Source organism: Mercurialis annua, linkage group LG1-X (assembly GCF_937616625.2).
Source record: "Mercurialis annua linkage group LG1-X, ddMerAnnu1.2, whole genome shotgun sequence".
NCBI lineage: Eukaryota > Viridiplantae > Streptophyta > Magnoliopsida > Malpighiales > Euphorbiaceae > Mercurialis > Mercurialis annua.
In genome coordinates, this window is record NC_065570.1 from 3,374,049 (window position 1) to 3,390,928 (window position 16,880).

General features: G+C 32.2%; 1 protein-coding gene and 1 long non-coding RNA gene across 2 annotated transcripts; both read left to right on the forward strand.

The window, feature by feature from the left end:
• Positions 1-10,392: 10,392 nt before the first annotated feature.
• Positions 10,393-12,843, forward strand: LOC126664259 (pentatricopeptide repeat-containing protein At2g33760-like). The gene has a single exon (XM_050356562.2). The coding sequence runs from the start codon at positions 10,537-10,539 to the stop codon at positions 12,292-12,294; it is 1,758 nt and encodes a 585-aa protein (XP_050212519.1). The 5' UTR covers positions 10,393-10,536; the 3' UTR covers positions 12,295-12,843.
• A 612-nt stretch (positions 12,844-13,455) lies between these two features.
• LOC126664948 (uncharacterized) lies at positions 13,456-15,044 on the forward strand. The gene is made up of 2 exons (XR_007637488.1): positions 13,456-13,916; positions 14,381-15,044. It is a non-coding gene; the product is annotated as an uncharacterized LOC126664948 (long non-coding RNA).
• Positions 15,045-16,880: the final 1,836 nt, after the last annotated feature.

The window sequence follows — 16,880 nt, forward strand, 5'->3', positions numbered from 1 at the left end:
TACTTAGCTACAATTTTATTTTTTATTACGTGAATCATTTTTCTAATTCTATTATATATATATATATATATAAAATTTTATTTTTTATTACGTGAATCATTTTTCTAATTCTATTATATATATATATATATATATATATATATATATATATATATATATATATATATATATATATATATATATATATATATATATATATAGTGAAATTGATTTTTCATAATAAACTGTGACATTGTTATTGTCAGTCCAGATGGCTTCTTAAGAGGGAGATGAATTAAAAACTTAAAAACTTTTCAAAAATATTATGAAAATTAATTTATATATTTTAAAAGCTAAACTGAAAATGAACAATAATGCATAAAGTAAAAAAAACTAAATTTTTATAGTAATTCTACAACTGCATACATCCACTCTCTAAGATATCACCTCTTGAGAATTCTACTAACCAGTTTATTTTACGGGTAAGAAACAACAATTTTGAAATACAGAGTTAAACACTACCTGTTCTAGTCTAATTTTCCAACCTCTGGTTTCCCAAGATCCAGAAACTCACCACCACTAAACTTATCACCTAGGTGTTTACAAGGCCTTTAGAAACAGAAGATATTATTTGTGCAGAAAACTCTTTGAATACAAATCAAACTAATAAATAAAATATAATTGAAAAGGCACCAATATTCTTTTCATTAAAAATATATATATTCGATTGATTATTAAAGTTTATCAATATTCTTTTCGTTAAAAATATAGTACAACGACTTCGTAATCTAAAACAACCTTATAAAGGAAAAACAAGTACTCGAACTTTATCAATGTGGTTATCATCAAGCATAATTTTCATAATAGAAAAGATGTTTAGTAAAATATGATCAAATAAGCGGATCTGATAAATATCGTTAAAAATGAGATTCCTCGTACTCGGTTCATAATTTATTACAAAAAGTAACTATTGACATATTTGCAAGGAAATATATAAAAAACAGATTTCGACATACGAAATATATAAAATACAAAATGTTAAAAGTGTATTATTTTTTGTTAACATTACTTTATTAATAATCTTTTTATTTAAATTAAATATTTATTTGATCACGCGCAAATGCAAGAATTGTTTGAGACCAATTTTATAAAAAAAACTTGAGATCAACTCGAAGAATTTGAACTGAGCTCGGTTCAAGCTGCTTGAGTTTCATCTCAAGCCGACCTCAAGTATCGATCAAAGCTTGCGAGGCTCGTAAATCTAAACGAGCATACATAAATAATATATATATATATATTGTTGGTACAAAAATTGAATTTGAAAAGATAAGAAAAAGAAAAGTGCTAAGTGAGAGTAAAGAGAGTATTGTGGAAATCCCACATTGCTTAGGAGAGCTCATTTAATTGAGCTTATAAGGGTGATCTCTCACACTTGGGTTTGGGCCCCAAGGGGTACCCAGTTTTGTGAACCGGCTAGGAGTTACATCCTACCCGATTTACCACACACGCGCGCGCGCCGGCCGGCCGGGTCAGGTCCGGTCAGGTTCGGTTCGGTTTTAGCACTTAATAAATTTTTTATTTCTGAAATCTTTTTGTAACGGTTTTATTTTTGAATAAAACACAATCCCTGATTTATCTCCCACGTTTTGACTGACTGTTTTAATAAAGGAAAACGTTTTGATTTATTTTTACCGTTTCAGTTTTATTATTGCTATAAAACTGCTGTCTTCCCCATCAGATAAAAAAAAGTTTTTACAGAACAGCTATTTTCTTACAAAAACAAAACTGAGTTCTTGAGCAATAGACAGAAAGGTGTAATTGACCGCTGAATACAGTGCAGTATTCATCGGAGTTCGGCTGTTTTATCCTGGGGGCGACGTGGTATGTACGACTGCTTGCACAATCAGAGGCAGAGCCGCGAAACGTCTTAAAGAGAGCGACCTAGTCCGCGACTCAGCCAGAAACATTGTTTGGTAATTTCGTTCCTTTTCATAAACTGTTCCAACAGTTTTAAGACGTATACAGTTTCTGCGATGGCTAATGATGATGTTTCTGGTTTAGATTCTGGTCGCTTTGATGTTAACAAACCGTTCCGTTTTGAGGGTCTCCATTTCAAAAGATGGAGGCTGAAAACTTTATTTTTCCTTACTATGAAAAATGTTGCTGCTGTTCTTACTAGTCCTTTACCTGTTGTTGCTGATACTGCCGATGGTGATGAACTGGATAAACAAACTGCTGATGTTCAACAGTGGCTTAACAATGACTATTTATGCAAAAATTATATTCTGAATGCTTTGTGTGATGATTTATATGACTATTATAATTCAGATAATTATAAGTCAGCTACTGAAATATGGGAGGCGCTGCAAAGGAAGTATGATACGGAGGAGGCTGGAACAAAGAAGTATGCTGTCAGTCGCTATCTGAAATATCAGATGACGGATGAAAAATCAGTCGAGGCTCAGTCACATGAATTGCAGAAAATTGCACATGAGATAATATCTGAAGGTATGGTCCTTGATGAACAGTTTCAAGTTGCTGTATTGATTGATAAATTGCCCCCTTCGTGGAAGGATTTTAAGAATTCTCTCAGGCATAAAACCAAAGAATTTTCGCTGGAAAGTTTGATTACTCGCCTTCGTATTGAGGAAGAGGCGAGAAAACAGGACCAGAAAGATGAGGTGCTTGTTGTTTCTAACAACACCAGAAAGTTCAGTTCTGCGGTTCTGAAGCCAACTGGCAAAAATTTTAAGAATCAGAATCGCAATGGGAACTCAAACCAAAATGTGAACCGTAACAGAAATAATCAGAATGGTAATCCTGCTCGGAACCATAACGTGAGACAGCAACCACCTGTCAGAAATGATCCGCCACAGTTTCTGTGTTTCAACTGTGGAAAACCGGGTCATATGGCACGCAAGTGTCGGAACAGACCAGGGGCAGCCCCTCAGGCTAACCTGACTGAAGAGCCGTTTGTGGCTATGATCACTGAGGTGATGGCTGAGATCAACCTTGTTGGTGGATCAGAAGGGTGGTGGGTAGACACGGGCGCATCTCGCCATGTCTGTCATGATCGTGCTATGTTTAAGACATACACTGCTGTTGAAGACAAGAAAGTGCTGTTGGGTGACACTCACACCACTACTGTTGCTGGAATTGGAAGTGTCGAACTGAAGTTCACTTCAGGGAAGACATTGATCTTGAAGGATGTAATGCATACTCCTATGATGAGGAAGAATCTGGTGTCTGGCTATCTTCTCAACAAGGCTGGGTTTTTTCAAACTATTGGGGGTGATTTGTACACCATCACTAAGAATGGTATTTTTTTGGGAAAGGGTTATGCTTGTGAGAATATGTTCAAGATGAATGTTGAAATTAATAAAGTATCTGCTTCAGTTTACTTGTTGTCTGATTTTAATGTTTGGCATGCTAGACTTTGTCACGTTAATAAACGGATAATTAATAATATGAGTAATCTAGGATTAATTCCTAAAATGACTTTAAATGATTTTGAAAAATGTGAATTTTGCAGTCAGGCTAAAATAACAAAAACGTCACATAGATCAGTAATTAGAGAATCTGAACCATTAGATTTAATTCTTTCTGATATATGTGAACTTGATGGAACTTTGACTAGAAATGGCAAACGTTATTTTATCACTTTTATTGATGATTGTTCTGATTTTACTTTTGTGTACTTGATGAAAAATAAGAGTGATGCACTTGATATGTTCAAGTTATTTGTTACAGAAATTGAAAATCAATTTAATAAGAAAATCAAAAGATTTCGCAGTGATAGAGGTACTGAATATGAATCAAGCTTGTTTATAGATTTCTATAACTCGCATGGTATAGTACATGAAAGAACTGCACCTTATTCTCCTGAAATGAACGGTAAAGCCGAAAGAAAAAATAGAATATTTACAGAAGCTGTAGTGTCTATTTTATTAAACTCAGGTGCTGCTTCTTATTGGTGGGGTGAAATATTATTGACTGTTTGCTACGTGCTAAACAGAGTACCAAAATCGAACAATAAAATTTCACCTTATGAGATTTTAAAGAAAGACAACCAAATTTGTCTTATTTGAGAACATGGGGCTGTTTAGCCTATGTTAGGATTCCTGATCCAAAACGAATAAAATTAGCAAGTAGAGCCTATGAATGTGTGTTCATTGGGTATGCAGTCAATAGCAAGGCATACAGATTTTATGACTTGACTGCACGAGTGATTATTGAATCCGTAGATGCTGATTTTTATGAACAGAAATTTCCTTTTAAATTAGGAAATAGTGGGGGCGAATCATCTAGTAGCATTCCTGTTGTCAGGAATAATGAGATTACAGATGATATAGAACCAGAGATCAGAAGGAGTAAAAGAGCTAGAATCTCGAAAGACTTTGGTCCAGATTTCCAAGTCTATTCTTTAGAGGAGGATCCTGCAAACCTCCAGGAAGCTCTAACTTCTTTAGATGCTGATCTTTGGCAAGAAGCCATAAATGATGAGATGGAATCTTTGGAGTCCAATAAGACTTGGCATTTGACTGAATTACCCTCCGGTTGCAAGACCATAGGTTGTAAGTGGATTTTGAAAAAAAAATGAAACCTGATGGCACAGTTGATAAATATAAAGCTCGACTAGTGGCTAAGGGTTATAGACAACGTGAAAACGTTGATTTCTTTGATACCTATTCACCAGTTACTAGAATAACATCCATTAGAGTGCTGATTTCGATCGCTGCACTTTATGATTTGGTAGTACACCAAATGGATGTTAAGACCGCTTTTTTGAATGGTGAATTGGAGGAAGAAATTTACATGGACCAACCTGAAGGTTTTGTGATACATGGACAGGAACAGAAAGTGTGCAAGTTAGACAAATCCTTGTATGGTCTAAAACAGGCACCTAAACAATGGCATGAGAAATTTGATAATCTTGTCATCTCAAATGGTTTTAAAGTGAATGAAAGTGACAAATGTATATATTATAAATCTGAGAATGAGCTTTGTACTTTCATATGTTTATATGTTGATGACTTGTTGATTTTTGGATCAAATATTCATGTCGTGAATGCTGTGAAATCAATGTTGGGTGCCAACTTTGATATGAAAGATCTAGGTGAAGCGAATGTCATTCTTGGCATAAAAATAACTAGATCTGAAAAAGGAATTTCTTTAGATCAATCTCACTATGTTGAGAAGATTCTAAAGAAATATAACTACTTCGACTGTAAACCTGCATGTACACCTTATGATCCAAGTGTAAAACTTTTTAAGAACACTGGTGATAGTGTACGACAGTCTGAATATGCGAGCATCATTGGCAGCCTTCGATATGCCACTGATTGTACTAGACCCGACATTGCATATGTCGTTGGATTACTGTGCAGGTTTACTAGTAGACCTAGTATTGAGCACTGGCATGCTATTGAAAGGGTAATGAGATACCTTAAAAGAACCATGAATCTTGGACTACATTATTTGAAGCATCCTGCTGTACTTGAAGGGTACAGTGATGCAGATTGGAATACATTGTCAGATGATTCCAAAGCAACGAGCGGCTATATTTTTAGTATAGCTGGTGGAGCTGTTTCTTGGAAGTCAAAGAAACAGACGATTCTGGCTCAATCTACGATGGAGTCAGAAATGATAGCACTAGCTGCTGCTAGTGAAGAAGCAGGGTGGCTAAGAAGCCTGCTAGCTGAGATTCCTTTATGGGAAAGACCGATACCAGCTGTGTTGATCCATTGCGATAGTACCGCGGCTATTGCAAAAATTGAGAACCGTTATTATAATGGTAAGAAACGACAGATACGTCGTAAGCACAGCACTGTTAGAGAATTTATCTCAACAGGGGCTGTTAGAGTGGATCATGTACGCACTGATGATAACTTAGCAGATCCTTTGACGAAAGGATTAGCTAGAGAGAAAGTCCATAAAACTTCCAAGGGAATGGGACTATTGCCTATAGAATGAATCATTCATAATGGTAACCCGACCTAACTGACTGGAGATCCCAAGAAATAGGTTCAATGGGTAATAACAAGTTATGAATGATATGAGCCAGAACATGCAAAATTGAGGCATGATTCCTGAAGCGATTAGAGGATGAGTTAATAGAATCTCTTAATGAAGTCTATACTCCATTTGGAGTGGAGTACCTAGCTACGGGAGTACTCTTGATAGCTTCACCTTTGTGAATGTGAAAGTGGGGCCGCTTTCTATGAAATTTGAGGCAAAATTTCTAGAGCGTTCACTAAACTGGGATAGACGTGCATGGCCATAAACGCACGGGCTTTTGAATACACTCTTAGAAAAGGTTGTGTGTGGTTAGATGTCCGAGATAGAGTTCAAGACTACGAGTCACTCTTGTTGAATCAGAATCTAACACACTACGCAAAGGTTCAAATCGAAAGATACCTCTGCTTAAGCGCAATCTTACTGGATCAGAAATTGCTCGAGAAATTATTTTTAAAATTCAAAGTGGGGGATTGTTGGTACAAAAATTGAATTTGAAAAGATAAGAAAAAGAAAAGTGCTAAGTGAGAGTAAAGAGAGTATTGTGGAAATCCCACATTGCTTAGGAGAGCTCATTTAATTGAGCTTATAAGGGTGATCTCTCACACTTGGGTTTGGGCCCCAAGGGGTACCCAGTTTTGTGAACCGGCTAGGAGTTACATCCTACCCGATTTACCACACACGCGCGCCGTCCGTCCGGTCGGTCGGCCGGCTGGTCTGGTCTGGTCTGGTCAGGTCAGGTTCGGTTCGGTTCGGTTTTAGCACTTAATAAATTTTTTATTTCTGAAATCTTTTTGTAACGGTTTTATTTTTTGTCTCCCACGTTTTGACTGACTGTTTTAATAAAGGAAAACGTTTTGATTTATTTTTACCGTTTCAGTTTTATTATTGCTATAAAACTGCTGTCTTCCCCATCAGATAAAAAAAAGTTTTTACAGAACAGCTATTTTCTTACAAAAACAAAACTGAGTTCTTGAACAATAGACAGAAAGGTGTAATTGACCGCTGAATACAGTGCAGTATTCATCGGAGTTCGGCTGTTTTATCCTGGGGGCGACGTGGTATGTACGACTGCTTGCACAATCAGAGACAGAGCCGCGAAACGTCTTAAAGAGAGTGACCTAGTCCGCGACTCAGCCAGAAACATTGTTTGATAATTTCGTTCCATTTCATAAACTGTTCCAACATATATATATATATATATATATATATATATATATATATATATATATATATATATTATATTATATTGACTGTATATCTCGAAATCTCTATAGCTGTATCATCTTAATTCATTAAATTTTATGGTTCATAAAGCAAAATATTTAAGATGATTATATTAAATCTAAATAACCTATTTAATAGGGGTATTATAGCTAACTATTATAATTTTAACTAAAATAATTATATCTATCTATAATCTATAACTATTCTATAGGTGTGAAAGAGGGGGGGGGGGGGGGGGAGATAGGCAAAATTCCGATATTAGGGTTAATAACTAAAAGAAAAACGAAGTCAACTACAAATCTAATGCTAATATTTATTCAATTTAAGAGTTTAATTATAATAAGAAATAGTTTTTTTAATTAAAATAAGAAATACAAATTTAAGTAGGACTCTAATTTATAAAATTTTATTTCAATAAAAATATCATTAATTATCTAAGATTGGTATTTTATTTAATAAAGTTATCGATTTTACATCGGATTCTGCATGTAATAGAAGAAATATAAGTTGTCTATGACATACATATTCTTTTAATAAATAATAAAATAAGAGTTTAATTCAAATAGAAGTATTGTTATAATAGAAGTGATTCCAATATAAAAAGTAGTATCATAGTCTAATTCATATTGAATTATTGAGGTATAAAAGAAGCGTTTGTTTGTCGGCTGAATACATAGTTTGACCCCTGAACTTGTACCCTTTTACCCATCTAACCTTTAAACTTAACGTCTCACCTATCGAACCTATGAACTTGTTAAATAATCCGATTTGACCCCTGAACTTGATAAAAACGTAAACATTGAACCCCTCCGTACACAATTTATTCTAGAATGTTTCAAGTGACAGGTGGCACGGAGGGGTTCAATATTTACGTATTTATCAAGTTTAGGGGTTAAATCAGATTATTTAACAAGTTCAGAGGTTCGATAGGTGAGACGTTAAGTTTAGAGGTTAGATGGGTAAAAGGGTACAAGTTCAGGGGTCAAACTATGTATTAAGCCTTTGTTTGTCTATAATCAACTCTATCTATGTATTATTGATGAGGAGGTTTCACTCGGCTAAAGCTGATCAAGCCAAAGAGGTGGTGGTGTGGGGCACATAGAGTTAGGGTGAGCATCGGTCGGTTTGATTCGGTTGTAATTTTTTCGGTTTTTGAAACCGAACCGAACTTTTAGTTTGGAGGTAAAAAATCGAACCAAACCAAACTAAAAAATTTGGTTCGGTATGGTTCGGATAAAACCGAATTTCACCATTTTTTATTTTTAAAATATTTTTATATTAAAATTAATTGAAATATTAAATAATTAGAGTCTAATAAACTTCCATATATATTTAAAAAACAATTATTAACTCATATATCAACAATAATTAAGATATAAAAACAAAAAATATATAAATATAAGTATATATGTATATTATTTTTATAAAATATATATATTTTATATTAAAGTTCGGTCGGTTCGGTTTTCAAAACATCCAAATCAAACCGAACACCTAACACCAAACTTTACCTAGAGTAAAAAACAAAGCAAACCGTTTTTATCGAAAAACCAAACCAAACAATAAAATTCGGTTCAGTTTAGTTCATTTTTTCGATTTGGTTTGGTTCTTGCTCACCTCTATATGGTGTCCACTAAGAGAATTCCTACATGCGGATAATTTGGCTGATGATGTGTTTTTAATAAAAAAGTATACTAGGATTGAGCATGTCAACATCGGCCGTGGAAAAAAAAATCAATCACATCTTATTTACAAGGTTAGATTTTTTAAATATTTATTAGTTTAATTTTTTTACGTATTCGGTTTTAAAAAATATGCATCTATTATTATGACTATTTAGTTTGTTTGATATGATAATGTTTGTTAGTTTTATTTTTATTTAGAATTCAATTTTTTAAATATGCATTTATTATTGTGATGATTTAATTTATTTGACTTGATAATATCCTATAAATATTGGTCACAAATTTAATTTAAGATTACATAACAGATTATATAAATGTTATTCAGATATTACAATTTCAATTTACATAAAAAGTTATTAATAATATATTAAAGATTAAAATAATATATATAATAGTTAAGTAATATTTAATATATACAACGCGTTATATAGAATATCGTTTAGCACGTGACTGTAGTAGAAGAGTATCATTGATGTGGAAATTTGAGAAAATAGAATTTATTAACCACTAGAAAATTTTAGTATCGGAAAATTTTATATGAATAATACAAGAAACTTTTGGTGCATTTTCTTTAAACAAGTGTATAATACAAGTTATATTAATATTACTTAATATTATAATTAATATTTAATATTTATAACGGGTAATATAAATATCACGCACGTACTAACATTTCAAATTAAATTAAAAATACTTTATAATAGTTTATTAAAAACAAAAGTATTATATTAAACAATTTAATTAATATTTAATATAGTCACGGGTCATATGAATATCGCTCATGTGCGTAGCACGTGGCGAAAAACTAGTACAATATATAAAAGTAGGGAGGGGGAAGGGGACAGACACATTTACGTTAAATATATCCTTTTCATTTTTAAAATTTAATTATTAATTAAAAACTATTAAGATGATCATTAAAATTAGAGTACTAACTAAAATAAACTACTATGTTAAAATAAATTAGATTACTAACCAAAATAAACTATTATATTGAGATAATTGTATAAAATGCTAATTAAAATAGATTACTTTAATTATTTAATGATTACTATTTTAATTATTTTTTACTATATAGAATTCTAAATAAGGTAAACTATTTTGGACCGGATTTAGATAAGAATTTCCTTTTAATTTTTACTTTATATCTTCTATTAAAATTATCTATAATATAAAACTTGAGACCAATTTAAATTTTTTAAATAATTAAAACCGTCATCTTAAATATTTAATAAAATAAACTATTCGAAATTAACTATTATTTTAAATTTTATTTGATAATTTGACGAGTCACACTACAAGCCACGTGTAAAACACGTAAAGCGACACTAGTTTCTTAATATGTGTAAACCCAAATCAGTATATCAATTGTTGACGGAGGAAATAATATTTTATTTATTAATTTAGAGTCGTGCTCGAATTTAAAAATTTATATTTATTCAAATTTGAGTTAAAGTTTATGTAACACATTCGGAAATCCATCTAATTCCGGTGAATGACGGAGAGGGGGCAATGCCAAAAAGCAAAATGATGCGTTTAGACTGGTTACTATATTTAAAAAAACAAGTCATTGCCGCCAAATTTAAACAGCAAGTTAATCAAATTCCCGTTACTTCCATGGCTAATTTCAATGGAAACCAAACAATTCCATCAACTCCCACACTCTCCAGCTTATCATTACCTCATCCAAGCCGGACCGCGTCTTCAACCTCTAAAGCAAGCCCATGCCTACATTATCACCTCAGGCTCCGGTCACAGCCGCTCCCTCCTCACCAAGCTTCTCACTCTAGCTTGCGCAGCAGCCTCCATTAGCTACACGCGCAAGATTTTCCAATCCGTCTCAAATCCCGATGCCTTCTTATTCAATTCGCTTATCAAATCCACATCGAAATATCACAAATTCTCCGTTTATTCTCTTTACTTCTATAATTACATGGTTCTTCATAATATTTGGCCGTCAGCTTATACATTTACTTCTCTTGTGAAATCTTGCGCTGATTTATCTTCGTTAAAACTTGGTAGAATTGTTCATGGGCATGTTTTGTTGAGTGGGTTTGGCTTGGATGTGTATGTGCAGGCTGCTTTGGTGGCTTTTTATGCAAAATCTGGTGATTTGGGTAATGCGCGGAAGGTGTTTGATAAAATGCGTGAGAGAAGTATAGTGGCGTGGAATTCGATGATCTCGGGGTATGAGCAAAATGGGTGTGGGAACGAAGCGATTGGGTTGTTTAATAAAATGAGGGATGAAGAATTTGAGCCGGATTCTGCTACTTTTGTTAGTGTGTTATCGGCCTGTGCTCAGTTGGGGGCGCTTAGTATAGGATGTTGGGTGCATAATTACATTGTTGAGTATGGTTTGGATTTGAACGTGGTGCTCGGGACAGCGTTGATTAACATGTATACGAGGTGTGGGTATGTGAGGAAAGCAAGGGAAGTTTTTGATGCAATGGATGAAAAGAATGTTGTTTCTTGGACAGCCATGATTTCTGGATATGGAACGAATGGTTATGGTCCTGAAGCTGTCGATTTATTTGATGAAATGAGAAGGAGAGGACCCCGTCCTAATAGAGTAACGTTTGTGGCTGTTCTATCTGCATGCGCACACGCAGGACTAGTAAAAGAAGGTCGGCTGGTGTTTGGCAGAATGAGAGAAGAGTATCACTTCAAGCCGGGTATAGAACATCATGTGTGCTTCGTTGATTTGCTAGGGCGTGCTGGACTTCTTGACGAAGCTTTTAAGTTTATTAACGAAGAAGTTCCTAAAGAGCCAGCAGTGGCTATCTGGACTGCTATGCTTGGGGCTTGCAAAATGCATAAGAATTTTGATCTTGGTGTGCAAGTTGCTGAGCATTTATTAGCTGTTGAACCAGAAAATCCAGGTCACTATGTAATGCTTTCAAATATTTATGCTTTGGCAGGTAGAATGGACCGAGTGGAGACAGTTAGAAACATTATGATCGAAAAATGTTTAAAGAAGCAAATAGGTTATAGCACAATAGAAGTTGATAAGAAAACTTATTTATTTAGCATGGGTGACAAGTCCCATCCAGAGACAGCTGAAATATATCGATATTTAAATGAACTAATGTCGCGATGTAGAGAAGCAGGTTATGCATCGGCACATGATGTAGTGATGCATGAATTAGAGGAGGAAGAAAGGGAATTTGCAGTTAGATACCATAGCGAAAAGCTTGCAATAGCATTTGGGATTATGAAAACCAGCCATGATACTCCCATCAGGATTGTGAAAAACCTTCGGATGTGTGAGGATTGTCATCAGGCAATTAAATACATTTCGGTTGTTGCTAATAGAGAAATTATTGTTCGAGATAGGCTTCGTTTTCACCACTTCAAGAATGGCTCATGTTCATGTCTGGACTACTGGTGATAATAAAATGGTTGGCTTATGATAATAGAATGTTGGTGCTACCCTTGTTTTGTGTGATAAGACAAGAAAAATCTGCCGATAGATGCATATAAAAGGTCCAAAAATGAAGTTGATAACATTTTGAGCAACATCATTGATAGCCTTCATGCATTTGAATCAAGAGATGTGATTGGCTGTTGCACAAATTCATCGTTCCATTTCCATTCCGAAATGCTTTTGAAACTCCAAAATTTTATATTTATAATCTATTTTCATAAAATGAAATAGTGTTTTACTGTTTCCGGTTCAGTGAGACTATGGCCCCACTCACTGCTGAGGCGAAAGAAAGGAGCAAGATTCCGCGGGAGATTCACGAACAAGCGTGACCCGTAGCGTGCCTTTCACCCAATTAGATCATATCACATTTAGCCATGTTCATGAGTCAAAAGTGTTGGAACATTGATGATGCCTATCGTGAGATTGTCACCTAATAGCTGGAGACGTATTGATTTTGGGCACTGGAGGTAAAACAATCGCTTTCAACTGAAGAATAAATGCCTTTTGTTTTAATACTTTTGTATTAACTCTTTGAAATATAAGTTATTCATGAGTAATTTGGTGCATTAGTTAGCACATCAAAATCCTAAACATTTCACTAAAGCAAGTTTACTACATTCGGTTTCCTATCCAGATTTGGATTTAGCTTCATAAGCAATATATTACAAATTCGGCCTATATTTAATCTACGAACTTTATTTGAATAAAAACATAAAATTTGAGTCAAAATCGTTCACAATCTATAAAATCTGAATTTTTTAATTTCAATGTTTCATTTTTTTTTAAATCAGTGTTCAACTTTTTAAAAATATTACGAAATGAATGCATTTAGCTATTTTTCGATCATCCGACTACTATAGTTTGCTAGAATAGTTTTCAATCATGATGACACATTAAAAAGTATATCATTTACATACATATGGAGCTTATTCTCTCTTTCAAACACGTCGGTAATCGAAATACTCAAAAACACTATTTGGTATATTTCTAAACGGTTTAAAAACTAATTCTAAAAAGTAAAAGTTTAGCCACCGAAATGGTAGATTTAAAAAAGTTGAAATACTAATGGTGTAACTTTTCCGATTTGATGCACATGCTTAGCATTTTATGAAGAAAAATTATCTATATACTTATATAATTGAGAGGACCAACGGAGGCCTCTCATTGATTCTCAACAAATAGAGCTCTCTTATTAATTCTCAGCAAATAGAGCTCTCTCATAGTTTCCAACCTTTTAAAAACACTTATTTTAATTAAATTTTAAATTTGTAGAGTAACATTCCTAAATTAAATCAACTTCTTTAGAAGAACAATACATCAAACTTTTCCTCTCCTCCTATCCACATCTTATTCGTTCCCTTTTCTCCTATTAACATCTTATTCATTATGATTTCAACATCAAATTACTGTTTCACGTTTCATCAACTTCTTAATCTGATTTACAAACAAAATTTCTTAATCTATTCCTATTAGGGCATTAATGACTATTTTTGCTTTGATATTTTCCCATGATAAATAGAAACCAATTGAAATCCAGAAATAGTTTATACGAGGTTTGAAACCAGCAGCAATAAGCCATAGACGAGGTTAGAATCTGACTCGTGTATCATCAACTACTTAATCTGATAATTTATACAACTTATTTATTTATTCACTGTTGTAGCAGTATTTGTATTATTGCAAACTTTAAAAACCTTAATCATTCATTTATTTTTGGTTTGTTATTATGTAAAATTTAGGTCGATTTGATTATAACTTTATTATGTTACTATTAATTGCACCGGAGTACAAGTGCAAACAGTTCTCTAATGGCAAAAAATAAAAGATAATTCTATTTTTCTATGATTTATTAGTATAATTAGGTTCATGATTGATTTTTTGCTGTTTATTTTTTGTAATATAGAATTAAATTACTTTCCATGTTAAACTTGAATAGCAAAACTTATTTATTTATTCAATTGAATTAGTTTATAGCAGCATTTGTAGTATTGTATATTTTAAAAACCTTAATCATTCATTTATTGTTGGTTTGTTATTGTGTCAAATTTAGGTCGATCTGATGTTAAATTTGTTATGTTACTACTAATTGCACCAGGGTACAAGTGCAACCAGTTCTCTAATGGCAAAAAGTAAAAGATAAGTCCATTTTTCTATGATTTATTAGTATAATAAGGTTCATGATTGATTTTTTCTATTTTTTTGTGATATTAAATTAAATTACTTTTCATGTTAAACTTGACTAGCAAACTTAACTTCAAGTTAACCATATTTGATAAATATAAAGGTTAAGTTTTGATGGCAAACTGGGATATCTCTAATAAAACAGTAATATTTCCACCATTTTTCTATGATACTTTTATTATAGTGGTTTAAAAATTATGTCCGCTAATGATGGATGTGTATAAATTATGAGGTACTTTGAGTTGAAACTGATTATTATCCCGTTCCAATTTTGAGATATCCGCCAATGTTTTTCGGTGTTTTTTTAAGTGGAGCTCATATAAAATTTGTTTGTTTTACATAGGTGAATTCCATAACCTGCCATATCCTCCCCAATTGTTAAGCATGAGAGAATCGAGTCGGGTTGCGGGTTTGAATTTGGCATCTGGATCTTCTGACATTCTTCCTCAAATTGAATGTCATTTGGTACGATATAATTTATTTAAATTAAATGTAATCCTGAATTTAAAATTTGGATGTTGGCCTGTTGGAAATTATCTCAGATTATATATAAGCAAATTATTTATATAAATCAAATTAGAAAATTTACTTATTTAAAAAAGTTTAACTCAGATTTTTTAAAATTCACACATGTTATCTTTTTAATTATTTAATTTTGATTTTTTAAATGATTGTAATTATATACATGATGTATTCATTATGATATATTAAATATTATTTCAATCCACAATCAAAGTGATCTTCTAAATTATGAGTGTAGTAACCTTATACAAACTCAATTACAAGTTTAGTTATAATTTCAACCAAAAAACAATTCTAATACTTAATAAATCACTTATATTCCAACCTTTATAAATAAATTAAGATATTAACTAAAAGAATAAACGAAAATTTCAAAAATTATCAACTCTCATGTAATACAAGGTTAATAGGCATTGGAAGTATCCAAACTATCGTTATATTTCATTGTGGTGACCAAATTTTGATTTTTGTTCATTTAATAAACTTTAAAATCATTTCAATGGAGGTTTTTAGGCAAAAAAAGATGACGTGACAGCTGAATTTTGTAATCAAATTGAAAAAATAAATAAATTTTAGTGGTCAAATTGATAAGAAATAAAGTTCGATAACCAAATTGAAAAGAAACTAAAGTTTAGTAACTAAATTGAAAAAATCAAAGTTCAATAACCAAAATAATATATAGCGAAAATATCCAGTGTCTATAACCCCAATATTACAACATGCGTTTTATAATGAAAAGGAACACTAATTTTATTATTAATTACAAAAGAACCAGATCACACAAGAAGATTTGATGAATATCGTAAAGTATTAAAAAACATGGTACCAGATTCATATTTTATTATAAAAAATAGAGTGGAGACAAATTTACAAAGAAACAGAAGCAATTTATTGGAGAGATCAAAAAAATATCATTAGAAGACAAGTTAAAAGAATAAAATGCAAAAAATGTGTGGTATATATTTGATATTTCAAAAGGTTAATGTCAAAAAAAATCATGAACTTTACACGTTTTTCTCATTTTAATCACGCAGTTTAAATTTTCTTATTTTCATACACGAACTACCACTTTTTCTCAAATTCATGCACGGTGGTGGCACTCATTCATTGGTGTATAATGACATCCACCTCACTGAATTGCACCAATAGAATCATGACACCTCAGCACCATGCATGAATTTGAGAAAAATGGTAGTTCGTGTATGGAAATGAGAAAATTTAAACTACATGATTAAAATGAGAAAACGTGTAAAGTTGGTGAATTTTTATGACATTAATCCTATTTTAAAACGATTCATTACTAGAAGTATTAGAATAGATTGCAATTTGCCAAGGAGTTTTGGTCTAATTGACAAAACTCCTATGACATCCTTCAGAGATCATGGGTTCGATACATACCTCTGCACTTAATAGGCCGAATTAAAAATAAATATCTAAATTAACTCCTTCTAATCCATTATAATAAATAGAGTATGTCTACATCTGTGAAAAAGAAAATAGATTGCAATTTATTTTCTGTCAGTACTCTATAAATCATGAGTTTTATTTTTATGAATTAACTTTTTCAAATTTAAATGTATTTTAAATTATAAATAAATTTAATTCCGCACAAATGCGCGAGCTTACGACTAGAATTAAAAGTTTTGTTGTGTCAACACTGTGAAATTGAAATTTTTCAATCCTTCATCTCAAATAAATAAAAATAATAATTCATTTTGTATATAGATAAGAACTTTAATTACTGTAAACATTAAAAAAACTTTAAATTATTTCTGCTTCATGAATTTATTTGTTTTGAAAAATGTTCAATTTCTTTATTGAATTTCTTTAAAATTTGTACTTTCATT

Bases quoted from the DNA above. Each gene is read 5' to 3' on its own strand.
- LOC126664259 (XM_050356562.2), top strand. From the start codon at position 10,537: ATGGAAACCAAACAATTCCATCAACTCCCACACTCTCCAGCTTATCAT.